The sequence below is a fragment of the Mytilus galloprovincialis genome, chromosome 1, assembly GCF_965363235.1.
Source record: "Mytilus galloprovincialis chromosome 1, xbMytGall1.hap1.1, whole genome shotgun sequence".
Taxonomy (NCBI): Eukaryota; Metazoa; Mollusca; class Bivalvia; order Mytilida; family Mytilidae; genus Mytilus; species Mytilus galloprovincialis.
The window spans coordinates 110,336,974-110,354,030 of NC_134838.1; the positions used below are offsets into that span (position 1 = coordinate 110,336,974).

Here is a 17,057-nt window from a genome sequence, read left to right on the forward strand (position 1 = left end):
ATATTTTCAGATCTGACAAGCTCGTGGCATATAATATTGTATCAGTTGGAAAATATTAACCATTATGTGTAATTATCCAATAGTACCCCTCTCATAGATAGTTTGTATTATCTATTAATAGTATTATACAAGATCAATATCATCGAATGACTGAAATTTTGGAATTTGATCTATAATTATCTATAGGCAGATATCTCATATGACGTGCTTGTCGTTTTTCTCTCGAAAGACCCGTGTACTAGAAATGTGAATCGAAAGTTCGTACAATCCTTGGGAAATTACATAGCCCATTTGTTTATCATATAATGTACCTTGAGGTATCCGTATATTAAATCTTATAATCAAAGCAAAGATAACAAGCTAGATATATATATAAACAAATCACTCTCCATTCGAATTTATTTCTCAATTCAAAACAATAATGGAAAGTCATAGCTTAGCTTTGATTGCCATTGTTTGTGTATCCGTAGTAGCTGGTGTCAGAAAGAGCCAAGAGGAATGTTTGAAAACACTTCCTGACACCAAGCAAATTTTTGAAGTTCTTCCAGGAGTTGGCTGGGACAATTTACAGAACACTGAGCAATATCGAGTACTTGATATTTCTTATAATGAATGTCAAACAACTGCAGACCGGAAATTTCTGATTCCAGATGGATTTACTGTTGAGCCAGTCAAAACTAGCGAAATCAGTATTTTTGCAGATACTTTCAGTACCCACAATTCATTTACCAGTGCAACGGCAGCATCTGTCAACAAGCAATTTTGCGCCAGTGATTCAACTCTGTTCGAAAAATCTCAGATAAGTGGTTCATATTCTAATGACGCTCAGTTTTCAGTAAATAAGCAACTTGAAACAAACTCAACACTTGTACGTGTTACTGCTAGTTTCCCACGTTACCGAATTACAATAAAAGAGGACGCTCCTCTTGACCCTGTTTTTCGTAGACGGTTACAGAAAATAGCAGCCATGTTGGACACTAAGCAGGATCAAATGGCAACCTTCGAATCAGAACTATTGACTCGCGACTACGGGACACATGTTTTGTCTGAAGTATTGGTAGGTGGATTACTAGTGAAAAATGATTATATTATAAAATCGAGCGAATCTACCACCGTGTCTGCTTCTGATAGAAGTAGCATGAACTTTCAAGCAGGACAATCTTTCAATAACTTCTTTTTTAAGAAGGGAGCAGAAGGTAGAAGTTTTACACAAAACAATTCAAAATCTACAACAGACACTGAAAAGTACATGAACAGTTTACAATACTCCAAGGTTACCACATATGGAGGACCTGTATTTAATATGGGACAATTTAGTATGGAAAACTGGGAACAGGGGCTAGAATCTAATTTGGTTGCTATAGATAGGAGTGGAAAATCTCTCTTTGATTTTATCAACCCATACACGCTCCCAGAAATGTCACCGACAACAGTATTTAAATTAGAGAATCTCGCATTGTTGTCGTCATCTGGTTATTATAAACACAACTGCGTGTATGGCTGTACCGATCCAAAGGCAATTAACTTCAATAGCAAAGCAAATATAGATGACGGAACCTGTGGATTGAAAAGCGATTCCTTCTCATTTGGGGGATTTTTTCAAACCTGTGAAGAGGGCGACGGTCACTTGTGTGATCATTTCAGCTTTGTAAATCCACGCACAAACCAATATTCTTGTCCTGCCGGTTATAGGACAGTTCGTCTTTGGAAAGCGAGAAAATCTTATGGTGCGCTTTGCCGTGACATGAAAGTTAAAAGTTTGTCTTGTTCGTTTTTGAACCATAAAAATATCAACGAATATACAGAGATTGAATATTCCGTATACTGGTGTTCTCCAAACGTTCCACAAGGAAAACCACCACAGTCTGCAGGATTTCTGTTCGGAGGAATGTGGAACCCGTCCTACCAAAAAAATCCAGTAACTGGTGGAAATTATTGTCCATGTGGATTTTCTGAAGTTACCTTGGGAGTAGATCTTAACCTGTGCTATGGTAATGATGTATCAGACAACAGACTAAAGGCCGTTACATTTGGTGGCCTTTTCAGTTCCATGTCCGGAAATCCTCTTGCTGGACCTAGTTCTAAAAATATCTCCGATAAAACAAATCAGTTCGCAGAAAAATGTCCAAAGACATTTTCGAAATATCTAGCAACAGTTGATGAAAATATTGACATTTATTACTGCAGCGTTCATCGAAAAGATAATGTCTTTGAGACTAGAGAAGCTATTCGCCCACCTTTCATGAAGAGGCCTCTGATCAAACCTTACGATTTAACAAGTGCCATGGTGAAAATGACCGATATGGAATCAGCAACAATCAAATTGGTATCGTTAAAAGGTTCAGACTCAAAACTTACGGCGTTTGAAAAGGCTGATCTTAAATACCAACAATTAAGCAACGAGGTACCTGATAACCAGAATAACGGTGGATCGAACGGACAGAGTAGCACGACAATCATTGTCGTGTCAACGGTTGCAGTAGGAGCAGTGATGCTTGCCGCAATTGTACTGACCATCTACATAAAGAAAAGGAGAGGACAAAACGAAGAATACACTCGGTTGGCAAATAATTTACCAAACAACTAAACAGTTAAAAAGTTAGTTTGAATATACTTTAACGAAGTTAGTAAATTCGTTTATTCATATGACATGGTGTACGTCAATTAGGTAGCGTCACAACAACTAAACAACCCGGAGGGGGACAGGGCCCGTATGCATAAAGCTACTTAAGTTAAGATTTTCCTTAGTAAACACTTAAGTTAAGGAAACTCCGCCCTTTTTATCTAAGTGGTATGCATAAAAAATCTTAAACTAAGTATTTCCTAAGTAAAATCTTAGTTGTTTTAAGTCACGCCCACAAAACTTAAGTGGTATGCATAAAACTCCTTATACTAAGGAAACGCCTAAGATAACACTTAAGTCTAAGGTACCTATAGAGCTTCCTTAAATTTTCAAAAATAGTTAAAGATCAATCGAAAGTATGCGTTTTTTGCAGAACATTAATAGGTTACCTACAATTAAATTGATTAATAACTATATCAGTAATGAAATACTAATTATTCGTTCATGTATTGCTAAATATTAACGATCATCGTAATTTTCTTCAAATCACGTATAATCAACAAATCAAGAGATAACAGTGGGTAGTTATATACAATTTCCCATATCTCGTGTTATACCGCAAAGTACTCAGTTTTTATACTCATGTAATTCATGGTTCTACGTGCACGTTTTAATTTCTTTTTTAATGAACCGCTGGGGGATCATTTGTAACCGTAAGTTAAAACAAAATTAAGGAATGAAGAGAGGGCATGCAAAGCCACATTTTTTATATCATGTGTTTGTGGGTTTTTTTTTGGGGGGGGGGGGGGGGGTGGGGTGGTGGATGGGTGATCTTTTGAATTTTCAATTTAGTTTTATTTTAAAGATGTAGGGCATACCCTATTTTTTTTCACTTTACAGGAACAAAATCAAAAAGTTTTAAGACCTACCCAGGGTAGATTTTCTTTCATAAAAAAGGGAGGGGGATGTGGACATGGACCTCCATTTTGTTTAAACAATAAGTTAATTGTTTATGGAACCACTGTTACGGCAGTCAAAAGTCCACACTCCTACACCCCTATGGAATTCGAAATTTATATAAGATCATATAAGTTATTTATGATACCCGGCTTACTCGTATCAAATTATCTTTTTATATTTCCTTATATATTCAATGAGATATATTGCGGCATCGAAAATATTGCTAAGTACGTTAATATGTTGAGAATATACTTACTGTAATAATTTGGTTTAGTAAAGATTGTAGGACTTTTGAAAAATGCCCTAGTTTGTATATGGATTCCTGGAAAAAAATTCTACCCTCCCCCTTTTTTGTTGTAAAAGGGAAGTGATAAAAATGTGAATTTCACATCAAAATAGATTTTTTCAAACCATAAGCAAATGTAAGCAAGGGGTCTGGAAAGAGAGATGTCAGCGCATAATAAGCTGAACTATTATAGTAAACATTTTATTGAAAAAAGTGTATAATGATTTGTTTTGTAAAATGATTTGCTTACAATGATACTCTTAGTCTTGTGCTACGCCACTGAAACCTTGATCATGTATTGTTAGAGTTTAAAACATATTGTTGTATCCAGAAAATATAACACCTATTAAAAGATGATTAAAGATTAAGAAGAGGAAAGTCTTGGATTACCGAAATATTCTCCTCCAATGCTCATCCGTCAAAACATCAACCTTAAAAAGCGTTGTCTTATATGCGCCAATTGTTGATCATTATACTATGTTATGGTTCTATTGAATTGTTTTACATGTATACCAATATCAATTTAACCCCAGCTCTTTAAAATAAAAGCATGCATTGATCAACAAATTTAAATAATCATAACAAACTTTTACACGGGTGAGTACATGTGATGAGCTAGTATATATCATACGGTAATTAGAGAAAGGTTCCGATTTAAGTATTCCTTAGTTAAGTGAAGACTTAAGTAAGTTTATGCATACCACTTAAGAATTTTACCTAACTAAGGAAATTCTTAGTGAAATCTAAGTTTAAGGAATACTTAAGTTAAGATGTTTTATGCATACGGCCCCTGTTCTTTAACATACGGTCTTCAACAGCTGAAAAGAAAGTCTATGATACATCATACTGACAATTGTATTACTCAAGTCTAGTTGATTTGCAATTCATGTAACCTAACTTGTATGAATGCAAATTTTCTTTAAACATTTTTTTTAAAAATACATTTGTATAAGCAATATTTTCAGTTTTTTTTAGAAATGTAAAAGGCATATTTATAAAAGCAATACTGGATATCCAGCTTTCAATGTGGGCCTTTAATACATGATGTTTAATTTTTAATAAAACTGAGGGTATGATTTAGGGGCAAGGAATGGTCGTAATAGAATCTCTAATTATATTGTTTTTATATTTCAGGTTTTTAATGTCGACACGTATGCCTCCAAAAAGATCGAAGGACATTTTTCTTTGAACATTAGCTAATGAAAGAGTTGATTTATTTTTTGATCCTTATACGTATAGTTATAATGAAAACAGAAATATTAATTGTTATCTTATGACTTTTATTTGTTTTAGTGTATGACAGATCGGGAAAATTTCATGAATAAAGGGGTCATGCTCCGAGTCGGTGTAAGATGATATTGACCATTTTCAACTGTTTAACATATAAAAAATAAGTAAATTTTGCAAAACTATCCACCAGTATCCAAAATGCCGTATAATAAGCTATAAAAGTCCCGGCAGGACAAAGTGTGAACGTTTAAATTGAAGTCATAGAACAGAAATAATTCGCCCCAACCCCAAAACCCCACTTTTAGTGGATTGACAATCAATAAAAAAAGGGTAAAGGAACAATTCTAACATGACGTCCTGCAAACGCTTTGAGTACACACCCATGGTAAAATATGAATATATTTCCTGGGCTGTTCCGATCGTACTCCCACGTCATATTTTTTTTTTATGAATGAGCTTCCCGACGTCATAGAACGATGACGTAAGAATATAAGCATTTTACGGGATAATACACACTTCTGAAACCGAAAATCATCACAACAAGGAAACGTTAACAAAAAATGCTGAAATGTGGTATAATCCATTTTTTAAAACATATAAGACATATAAGTAAATTATCTTTAAATGCATCCAAAACGATCTAAATATGTTATTGTAAATAGTTAAAGCATGTCACTAATTCAGTTAGCTCCGTTCTTTTACGTCAATTTTATAGTGCGTGTATCTATGGGTATGGCAAATATTTGCCTCCACCTAGAGCGCTTCGATCCAAAATAATTGCCGTATGTGTCCTATTAGAATCAAAATAATTCATGGCGGCTTAAATATATCTAGATTTTACCACGGGTTGTACCTTTATGCCGATATTTTACCCCTCGCTATCGCTCATGAATTATTTCTTAAATATTTCAGGCTCTTTTTACACGTTTCAAATAATGTATTAAGATGTTCCGTTGGTATAGTGCAGGAAATGCAATATCATATTTTTCATTGAAAACGTGATGCTTTTCATTGATTGATTGATGGCTGATTGCTTAAAATCCAGTTGCAAATAGTGCATGCATTTTCAGGACAATAACTGCCACTGATATAATGGTATATTGGAAAGGGATAGAAATTTAGTTTGCAACCGGCCACATTCAGACCCCTCAAAGAGTTGTTAAAAATGGTTTTAAACGTGGACGTGGTGGGTACATGTAAATCCCACACAGCCAAACGGACGCCCAACTATAGCAAAGGTCTTACTGTTGTCGGAAGTAAACCTGTACTGACCATATTTCTATTCCCCAGTCACCTTTGGAGTGTTTTTTTTTTTTTTTTTTATTGTTGAATACGTTGAATACCTCATCAAATAACAAAATCAAAAGCTCAAACACATCAAAAGAATGGAAAACAACTGTTGATTCCTGACTTATTACAGGCATTTCCTTATGCAGAAAATAGGTTTCAATTATACGACAGTCGCATAAAAAACATTATATTGACAACAACGTGCGAACAAAAACAACCCAGACATAATACGTAAACAAATCAAAAATAGGGGTACATCATTCAACATTGTGTTATAACCTTATTCACTTTAAAAACAAACAAATATGTCAACGAATGTTTGATATTTGTAATTTATGTTTCAAAATTTGCATGCATACTACACAATGAATGGAGAGGTCAAAGATACTACTTTAAAGATTACTTTGAAACGGAAGTCACTATCATAGTTATGACAAACAAAATGTTTTGTTCTCCTTATATATTTGAGCAAGTTTACGATATATAGTTAGATGCTTCCGTAAATACTTAGTGAAATCTAGCAAGGTCTAGGTCTTTCACTGCTTTTAAAGCTTTCAGTGTATTTGTTCTGTATTCCTTGATTGACCATTTGGAATAAGCTGTTAAGTCATACATAGATAACTAAGTCATGTGACTTATTTGTCTATGATTCATAAACTGATTGCTTCGGTCCATTTGCGTTTCCATTTGTCTGTTTTTTCCATATTCTGTCAACAAACTTATCTTCAATTCCGTAAGTATAACAATAACACGAAAATGTAATATTTGACGTGGCTCTGTACTTATACATCCCGTCATTTTGTTATTGTTTTGTGATAGTTCTTGACTTTCTATTTTGCTAATATACTTTTTCTGTATGGCTTTTTGTGTTTCTCGGTTAAATATGACGTGGATCTGTATTCTTGTCTTTCGTTTTTCTAATGTGCTTTGTCATAGTGCCTTTTTGTTTTTTATTCTTTCTTGCCTGTGACGTGGCTCTGTACTGATACATCTCGTCTTTGTGTTATTGTGTCATGGTAAATAGTTATCAAAGTTACCAGGATAATAATTTAATAAGTCAGACGAGTGTTTCATCTACATAAGACTCATCAGTGACGCTAAGATCAAAATAGATATAAAGCTAAACAAGAACAAAGATGAAGAGCATTGAAGATCCAAAATTAGAAAAAAATAGTTGTGCCAAATATGTCTAAGGTAAGCTATGCCTGGGATAAAAAAAATCCTTAGTTTTCAAAAAAATATAAAGTTTTGTAAACAGGAAATTTTCAAAATAACCATATCATTGATATTCATGTCAACACCGAAGTGCTGACCACTAGGTTGGTGGTACCCCCGGGGACGAAACGTCCACCAGCAGTGGAATCGACCCAATGATGTAAATATTTATCAAAGGTACCGGGATTATAATTTAATACGGCATACGCGCGTTTTGTCTACATCAGACTCATCAGTAAGACTCAGATCAAAATAGTTATAAAGCCAAACAAGTACAAAGTTGAAGAGCATAGAAGATCCAAAATTCCCAAAAAATTGTGCCGAATATCGCTACGGTAATCTATGCCTGGGATAGGAAAATCTTTAGTTTTTCGAAAACTTTAAAGTTTTGTAACCAGTAAATTTATAAAAATGACCATATAATTGATATTCATGTCAACACCGAAGTGCTGATCACTGGGCTGGTGATACCCTCGCGGACGAAACGTGCACCAGCAGTGGCATCGACGCAGTGGTGTAAATAGTTATAAAGGTACAAGGATGATAATTTAATACGACAGATGCGCGTTTCGTCTACATAAGTCTCACCAGTGGCGCTCACTGAATGTTTGTTTATAAATCTGTTTGTTTTTATAGTGATTAAGATAATAACACAACTTTGAATACGGAAACTCTATTTTGACATGTTTACCTATAAGGCTACACCAATTTAATTCCTTGTTCGACGGACCCGCCCGCACCTATTGTTTTCAAAACATTTTTTTTAAATATTCCCGATTCCCGCATCCGGAAATGTAATCAAGTCAAATTCCCGCACCGGTTTTTTTTTTTGGTAAATATTATACTTGTTTTAAGAAAAACAAACTGGCCGCCACGAAGTAGCCTAAATGCGGTCCTTAAAAAGTGCCGTTAAAACACCAAAAATCAAATTAATTCATACAAGTGAGCCAGCTTTAAACCTCTAGTTTTCTACTTATGAAAATGCCTGTAACAAGTTAGGAATATGACTGTTCAATATTTTTGTGATTTTACTATTATGAATGGCATTCGTAAATAATAACATCATACTGACAACTATGCGTACGCAAAAAGACATAATAGGTATTTTAGTCAATATTTGAAATACAGCTATCGTGAGTTGTTGCACAAATTTTGGTGAATATTTCCCAATCACGAATAGGAACTACAAAAATCACGAGCAATTAATGTTCTACGAGGGGGACAATACTAACAATTACAAATATGTGTTATTATTCAGTAGTCCATCTCTTTAATAAATATCAATTGTTCAATATCATAAACCTCGTCAAATAAATGAAATGTTGGAATTTGATCTTTAATTATCTGTCGACAGATATGTCTTATGTCCTTGCAATTTTACTTGTAAGACCCGTGTACTTGAAATGAGAATTGAAAGTACGCATAATTTATGGAAAAATACATATCAAATTCGTTTATCATAATATGTACCTTGATGTATCTGTATATTAGATCTTATTATCAAAGCAAAGATAACAAGCTAGATATATATAAATAAATCATCCAGCATTCGGGCTTTTTTCTCAGCCAAAAGATGGAAAGTCATAGCTTAGCTTTGATTGCCATTGTTTATGTATCCGTAGTAGCTGGTGTCAGAAAGAGCCCAGAGGAATGTTTTAAAACACTTCCTGACACCAAGCAAATTTTTGAAGTTCTTCCAGGAGTTGGCTGGGACAATTTACAGAACACTGAGCAATATCGAGTACTTGATATTTCTTACAATGAATGCCAAACAACTGCAGATCGGAAATTTCTGGTTCCAGATGGATTTACTGTTGAGCCAATCAAAACTAGCGAAATCAGTATTTTTGCAGATACTTTCAGTACCCACAATTCATTTACCAGTGCAACGTCTGCATCCGTTAACAAGCAATTTTGCGCCAGCGATTCAACTCTGTTCGAAAAATCGCAGATAAGTGGTTCTTATTCTCATGATGCTCAATTTTCAATGAACAAGCAACTTGAAACAGATTCAACACTGGTACGCGTAACAGCTAATTTCCCACGTTACCGAATTACAATAAAAGAGGATGCTCCTCTTGACCCTGTTTTTCGTAGACGGTTACAGAAAATAGCGGCCATGTTGGACACTAACCAAGATCAAATGGCAACCTTCGAATCAGAACTATTGACTCGCGACTACGGGACACATGTTTTGTCTGAGGTATTGGTAGGTGGACTACTAGTAAAAAATGATTATATTATAAAATCAAGCGAATCTACCACTGTGTCTGCTTCTGATAGAAGTAGCATGAACTTTCAAGCAGGACAATCTTTCAATAAATTCTTTTTCAAGAAGGGAGCAGAAGGAAGAAGTTTTACAAAAAACAATTCAAAATCTGCAACGGACACTGATAAGTACATGAACAGTTTACAATACTCAAAGGTTACCACATATGGAGGACCTGTATTTAATATGGGACTATTTAGTATGGAAAACTGGGAAAAGGGACTTGAATCTAATTTGGTTGCTATTGATAGACGTGGGCAGTCTCTTTTTGATTTTATCAACCCATACACGCTCCCAGAAATGTCACCGACAACAGTATTCAAAGTAGAGAACCTCGTATTGATGTCTTCCTCTGGTTATTATAAACATAATAGCGTGTATGGGTGTACCGACCCAAAGGCAATTAACTTCAATAGCAAAGCAAATATAGATGACGGGACCTGTGGATTGAAAAGCGATTCCTTCTCATTCGGGGGATTTTTTCAAACCTGTGAAGAGGGTGACGGTCACTTGTGTGATCATTTCAGCTTTGTTAATCCACGCACAAACCAATATTCTTGTCCAGCCGGGTACAGGACAGTTCGTCTTTGGAAGGCTCACAAATCTTATGGTGCAATTTGCCGTGACATGAAAGTTAAAAGTTTGTCTTGTTCCTTCCTAAACTCTAAAAATATCAACGAATATACAGAGCTTGAATATTCCGTTTACTGGTGTTCTCCAAATGCTCCACAAGGACAACCACAACAATCGGCAGGATTTCTGTTCGGAGGAATGTGGAACCCATCTTTTCAAAATAATCCAGTCACTGGTGGAAACTATTGTCCATGTGGATTTTCTGAAATTACCTTGGGAGTAGATCTTAACTTATGCTATGGAAATGATGTTGCGACCAACAGACTCAAGGCCGTTACATTTGGTGGCCTTTTCAGCTCCATGTCTGGGAATCCTCTTGCTGGACCTAGTCCTAAAAATGACTCTGACGATACAAATCAGTACGCAGAAAAGTGTCCAGGAACATTTTCCAAATATCTAGCAACAGTCGATGAAAAAGTAGAAATTTATTACTGCAGCGTTCATCCAAAAGATACAGTGTTTGAGACTAGAGAAGCTATTCGACCACCTTTCATGAAGAGACCTCTAATCAAACCTTACGATTTAACAAATGCCATTGTAAAAATGACCGATATGGAAGCAGCAACAATCAACTTGCTATCGTTAACAGGTTCAGACTCAAAGTTGACGACGTTTGAAAAGGCTGATCTTAAATACCAACAATTAAGCAATGAGGTACCTGATAACCAGAATAATGGTGGATCCAACGGACAGAGTAGCACGACAATTATAGTCGTGTCAACGATTGCAGTAGGAGCAGTGATGCTTGCTGCAATTGTTCTGATCATCTACATAAAGAAAAGGCGAGGACAAAACAAAGAATACACTCGATTGACAGATAATTTACCAAACAACTAAACAGAAAAAGGTTAGCTTGAATATATGGATAGATTACTTTAACGAAGTTCCGGTCGATAGGCTATTTATTGATTCATATGATTTGGTGTATGTCAAAGCGACAGCTCCACAATAACAAAAAAAAAAATAAGGAAAGACATTTTGAAGTTAATGTTAATTTAACAAGAGATAAATCTATCCATCAAACTGGTTACTATTTTCCTGAAGTCTATGTAATTTGCGACACATGCTCTCTAACTTGTATAATTATCCGTACGTTTTAAGTGTTTACTGGAAATTATAAAAGCAACGCTGGATATCAAGCTTTCAATGTTGGTGTTTAAAGAGATGTCTGCATTGTAATCTAAAAACGTATTATTCTATCTGGTTTACATTGCGTTTTTATTACACGATTAATTTTAGGAATAATGTAACTAAAAATATACATCGTTTATGGTACAACTTACATGATTTAATTTTGAATAAAAAGTAGACATTAAGAGTATGAGAGTATGATTTTGAACCTTAACCATTTTTAAGGGGCTGTCGGTAATATAATTTCTAGCTGCATGTATATTATTTTAATATTTCAGGGTTTTGACTTAGACAACGATGCTTCCAAAAAGACTAAGATACAAGTTGATGGATACAGACTCGTATTAAAGTTGATTTATTTTGTGATCCTAATACGTATAGTTATAATGAAAACAAAAATATTAAATGATGTCTTTTACTTTTATTTGTTTTAGATCCCGTGAAAGATAATATACGGGTTATAGATTGAGTCCGTTTAATATGATTTTGACTATTTTCAAATGTTTACTATATAAAATGATATAAGGAGATGGGGCTTGGTTGCCAATGAGACAACTAAATCTTATAGAAAAAACGGAAGAAGATGTTGACAACTACATGTCACTGCACGACTTTCAACCAATGGGCAAACGCCCATACAGTAAAGTAAGCTATAAAAACCCTGACATGACAAAGTGTGAGATAAAAAGGGAGACATGAAACATCAAACATGAAGCTCCATAGAGATGATAGCCCACAAGGTGAAATTTGTATGCAACATTCAAATCATAAGAACAGTGTCTGCCAAAGCCCATATTTCACACATGAGTCTGATTGATATATACCATTATCTCATTGTTCATATATTATTGTGTACAATTAACAAAAATATGGTTCCTTTATCAAATCAAAGCCTTAAAGGCTGTAAAAGCAATTGCTGCCATGTTAATGTTTGGGGACTTTTATTTTTCATCCACATATATACAAGAATTAAACCTGACATGAGTGTTGTCTAGTTAAAAGTAAGAAGGTTTTAACTTTATATAAATAAAAGACTTTAGCAGAAGGTCATTTTTAATATGTTTTATATTTCACAAGGAGACAACACGTTTACCAGGCTAAAGTTGGGGTCAAATATACATGTGCTGAAACATATAACTCAAAAAGAAATCATCATGCATTATCCCCTGGTAGTGTTTGTAACTTCCTTGGCAGTAATTTCCTTTATTGATTTAATTCTAACAATTTTCTTTATTAATTTATATTTAACCATTAACACAAATGATTAAGTTAAAAACATTTCAACTTTCCAGACGCAAATGTTAAAAAACGGGAAAGAAATAAAATATCTTACAAGACATAAACATGTAAAGAATAAATGTATATTTCAGCTTAATAAAAATATTTTCATAATGTTACTTTGTCATCATTTTTAAAACTAAGTTCCAAACATTATTGCTCAGTTGATATGTGTCCTTCTGATGCGGTACGAGCACAGGCACTTGTTTCTATCCATAGGAAGGTCGATTATCCATATAAATAGTTGTATATGGATAGTCGACCTTCCTATGGATAGAAACAAGTGCATGTGGGTACGAGATAACTACAATTCTCATGCAATCCCGAAAAGGGGGGTCATCACAGACAAACATGACATTAAATCGTTATCACTGAACTAGTATATATGTTACAGTAAATAGGTGAAATTAGGAATTACATGTAATTACTAAAATTTAGGAATTACGTGTAATTCCCGATGCACTTAGTAAATACAAGTAATTCCTAAAACGGTCCAGTAATTACCAGTAATTACTAATTTTAAAATGAATTTTTACACCTATTTACTAACTGTTAAAACAATGTTGTAATATGGTCAACTGATCAAAAGTTTTGGTAATACTAGAAAATCAGTGAGTACTTTTAAAAAGTGATCAGCCTAAAATGTACCTTTTTGCTATAGGTGCATTAGCTACGAGATTTAAACTAGAGGCTCTAAAGAGCCTGTGTCGCTCACCTTGGTATATGTGAATATTAAACAAAGGAAGCAGATGGATTCATGACAAAATTGTGTTTAGGTGATGGTGATGTGTTTGTACATCTTACTTTACTGAACTTTCTTGCTCCTTACAATTATCTCTATCTATAATGATCTTGGCCCAGTAGTTTCAGTGGAAAATGTTAGTAAAAATTTACAAATTTTATGAAAATTGTTAAAAATTGACTATAAAGGACAATAACTCCTTAGGGGGTCAACTGACCATTTTTTTCATGTTGACTTATCTTTAGGTCTTACTTTGCTGTACATTATTGCTGTTTACAGTTTATCTCTATCTATAATAATATTCAAGATAATAACAAACTAGAGGCTCTAAAGAGCCTGTGTCGCTCACCTTGGTATATGTGAATATTAAACAAAGGAAGCAGATGGATTCATGACAAAATTGTTTTTAGGTGATGGTGATGTGTTTGTACATCTTACTTTACTGAACATTCTTGCTCCTTACAATTATCTCTATCTATAATGATCTTGGCCCAGTAGTTTCAGTGGAAAATGTTAGTAAAAATTTACAAATTTTATGAAAATTGTTAAAAATTGACTATAAAGGACAATAACTCCTTAGGGGGTCAACTGACCATTTTTGTCATGTTTGACTTATCTTTAGGTCTTACTTTGCTGTACATTATTGCTGTTTACAGTTTATCTCTATCTATAATAATATTCAAGATAATAACAAAAAACGTCAAAATTTTCTTAAAATTACCAATTATGGGGCAGCAACCCAACAACCGGTTGTCGGATCCATCTGAAAATTTCAGGGCAGATAGATCTTGACATGATAAACAATTTCACTCCGTCAGATTTGCTCTAAATGCTTTGATTTTTGAGTTATAAGCCAAAAACTGCATTTTACCCCTATGTCCTATATTTAGCCATGGCAGCCATCTTGGTTGGATGGCCGGGTCACCGGACACATTTTTTAAACTACATACCCCAAAGATGATTGTGGCCAAGTTTGGATTAATTTAGCCCAGTAGTTTCAGAGAAGAAGATTTTTGTAAAAGATCACTAAGATTTACGAAAAATGGTTAAAAATTGACTATAAAGGGCAATAACTCCTTAAGGGGTCAACTGACCATTTCGGTCATGTTGACTTATTTGTAAATCTAACTTTGCTGAACATTATTGCTGTTTACAGTTTATCTCTATCTATAATAATATTCAAGATAATAACCAAAAACAGCAAAATTTCCATAAAATTACCAATTCAGGGGCAGCAACCCATCAACGGGTTGTCCGATTCATCTGAAAATTTCTGGGCAGATAGATCTTGACCTGATAAACAATTTTACCCCATGTCAGATTTGCTCTAAATGCTTTGATTTTTGAGTTATAAGCCAAAAACTGCATTTTACCCCTATGTCCTATATTTAGCCGTGGCAGCCATCTTGGTTGGATGGCCGGGTCACCGGACACATTTTTTGAACTACATACCCCAAAGATGATTGTGGCCAAGTTTGGATTAATTTAGCCCAGTAGTTTCAGAGGAGAAGATTTTTGTAAAAGTTAACGACGACGGACGACGACGGACGCAGGACGACGGACGCCGGACGCAAAGTGATGGGAAAAGCTCACTTGGCCCTTCGGGCCAGGTGAGCTAAAAAGTATATATGATTTTTGTTGTTGTTAAATCATTAACGAAAATGATATAGTGAAATTATATTTCACTTTCAGCAGCCTATCAGTTTCTATTTTGTTAAATAAGCTGAGAAACATTGTTGATGAGTTGTGCACTTGAAAGTTAATTATTGGACCTCATTGAATACATATTCATTTGACCTTCAATTGAACCCCTAGCTGGAGATGGGTTACCGATGTATTTAACTATCAAAATTGTAAGTGTTTCACAAAACCCAATGTCTCGCCTTCTTTTGTTGTGAGTCGCAGGCTCAACAAAAACAGGGGAAAAAAATAAAATTTTCCTCTAGATACTATCTTTTGGCTAGTTCTGTAAGAACCTTCTGTCCAAATTTGGTAAAATTTCAAGATGGTTTATGAATTCCAATGAATATTTTAAAAACTTTAACTGCAGAGTGTATGGTATGTTAACTGAAAAAAAAAACTAGTCCGTTTTTTTATAAGTAAATATACGAAAAAAGGATTTTTTTTACAAACGTTACTTCTGGATATTATCTTATGATCATAAACAAGCTTCTGTCCAAGTAAGGTAGAAATCCAGGATATTTTGAGAAGGTTATTAAAATTTAAAAAGCTTCAACCACAGTGTGAGTGTACAATGTTAACCGTCATAAAAACTAAGTCTATTTATAAGTAAAATAGGAAAAACTTGGGGTTTTTTTTACCAAATTTACTTCTTGAAATTTATCTTTTGATCATAAACACAGGATAAACAAGTTTCTGTTCAAGTTTGGTAGAAATCCAGGATAATTTAAGGAAGTTATCAAAATTTAAAAAAAAAATGAACCACAGAGTGAATATTTGTGGACGTTGCTGGTGGCGGAATTAAGGTTGGTTCGCCATGTCTCGCTTTTGCGACAAAAGTAGCAGCTTCGACGAAAAGGAAAAGAATGTCAACATTGAAAGTAAAAGAAAAGGGATAGACCATTTAGTTGACTTATTCAATCCACAAAAAGATTATTCTTATACAGGTAGAAACAATGATTAAATTTTGTTGCAGGTATAAGCTTTAGTTTGGAAAATTTATAATAATGAGACACACAGAAACACGGAAATATGAAATGTGACTCTTAACGCCATCAATTTGTATAAATTTGCTTGTGAAGAATGTCTGACAAAAGAAATCATAGTTAAAACCTATTTTGTAAAAGAAATTTTACTCATGTCATTGGCCAAGTTGATATGCAAAGTATGCCTGATGGAGATTTGAATTTAACAAAATTATGAGATGTTAAGAATTATCAAAATCATTTAACCAAATTTGGCATAATCTAATGTATATCTTATAAAAGAGCTGGAGATTAAAAGTTGCCTATAAAAACTTCTTAAAAATGTATTTCTCAATTAGTGAATGAAATCATTGTCTTGCATGCTGAAAATAATTTTTAGGGAGTTTCAAAACTTATTTTCAATTCACAAACACTAAAGTGTATGCACTTTTGATGTGCCTTATAATCCTAAATTCTTAAGTGAGCCCTAAAAATCCCTACCCCTTTACTTTCTTATTTGATATCTTGAACTATGTCTTTAATTTTTAAACAAAAATATGAAGTTAGTAAATAGCTGTAAAAATGACAAAAAAAATCAGAGAATACCAGTAATTACTGAAACAACTAGTAAATACATGTAATTACTAAATTGACTAGTAATTACAGGTATTTACTGAAATGTTTAGTAATTACGTGTAATTCCTAATTTCACCTATTTACTGTAACATATACACTGTACAAATTGTCAATCTGTTGTCTAGTTATGCTGCATCTGGGTACAGGGCTTTCAATGATGTTCATCTCCAAATCACATC

At 34.1% G+C, this 17,057-nt stretch overlaps 1 protein-coding gene and 1 long non-coding RNA gene across 2 annotated transcripts; both read left to right on the top strand.

Moving 5' to 3' along the window:
* The first annotated feature begins 384 nt into the window (after window positions 1–384).
* LOC143051055 (macrophage-expressed gene 1 protein-like) lies at window positions 385–5,078 on the top strand. Its single transcript, XM_076224113.1, has 2 exons — window positions 385–2,598; window positions 4,944–5,078. The coding sequence occupies exon 1, from the start codon at window positions 422–424 to the stop codon at window positions 2,585–2,587; it is 2,166 nt and encodes a 721-aa protein (XP_076080228.1). The 5' UTR covers window positions 385–421; the 3' UTR covers window positions 2,588–2,598; window positions 4,944–5,078.
* Window positions 5,079–10,602: 5,524 nt separating this feature from the next.
* On the top strand, window positions 10,603–11,995 carry LOC143051067 (uncharacterized). Its single transcript, XR_012970575.1, has 2 exons — window positions 10,603–11,293; window positions 11,856–11,995. It is a non-coding gene; the product is annotated as an uncharacterized LOC143051067 (long non-coding RNA).
* Window positions 11,996–17,057: the final 5,062 nt, after the last annotated feature.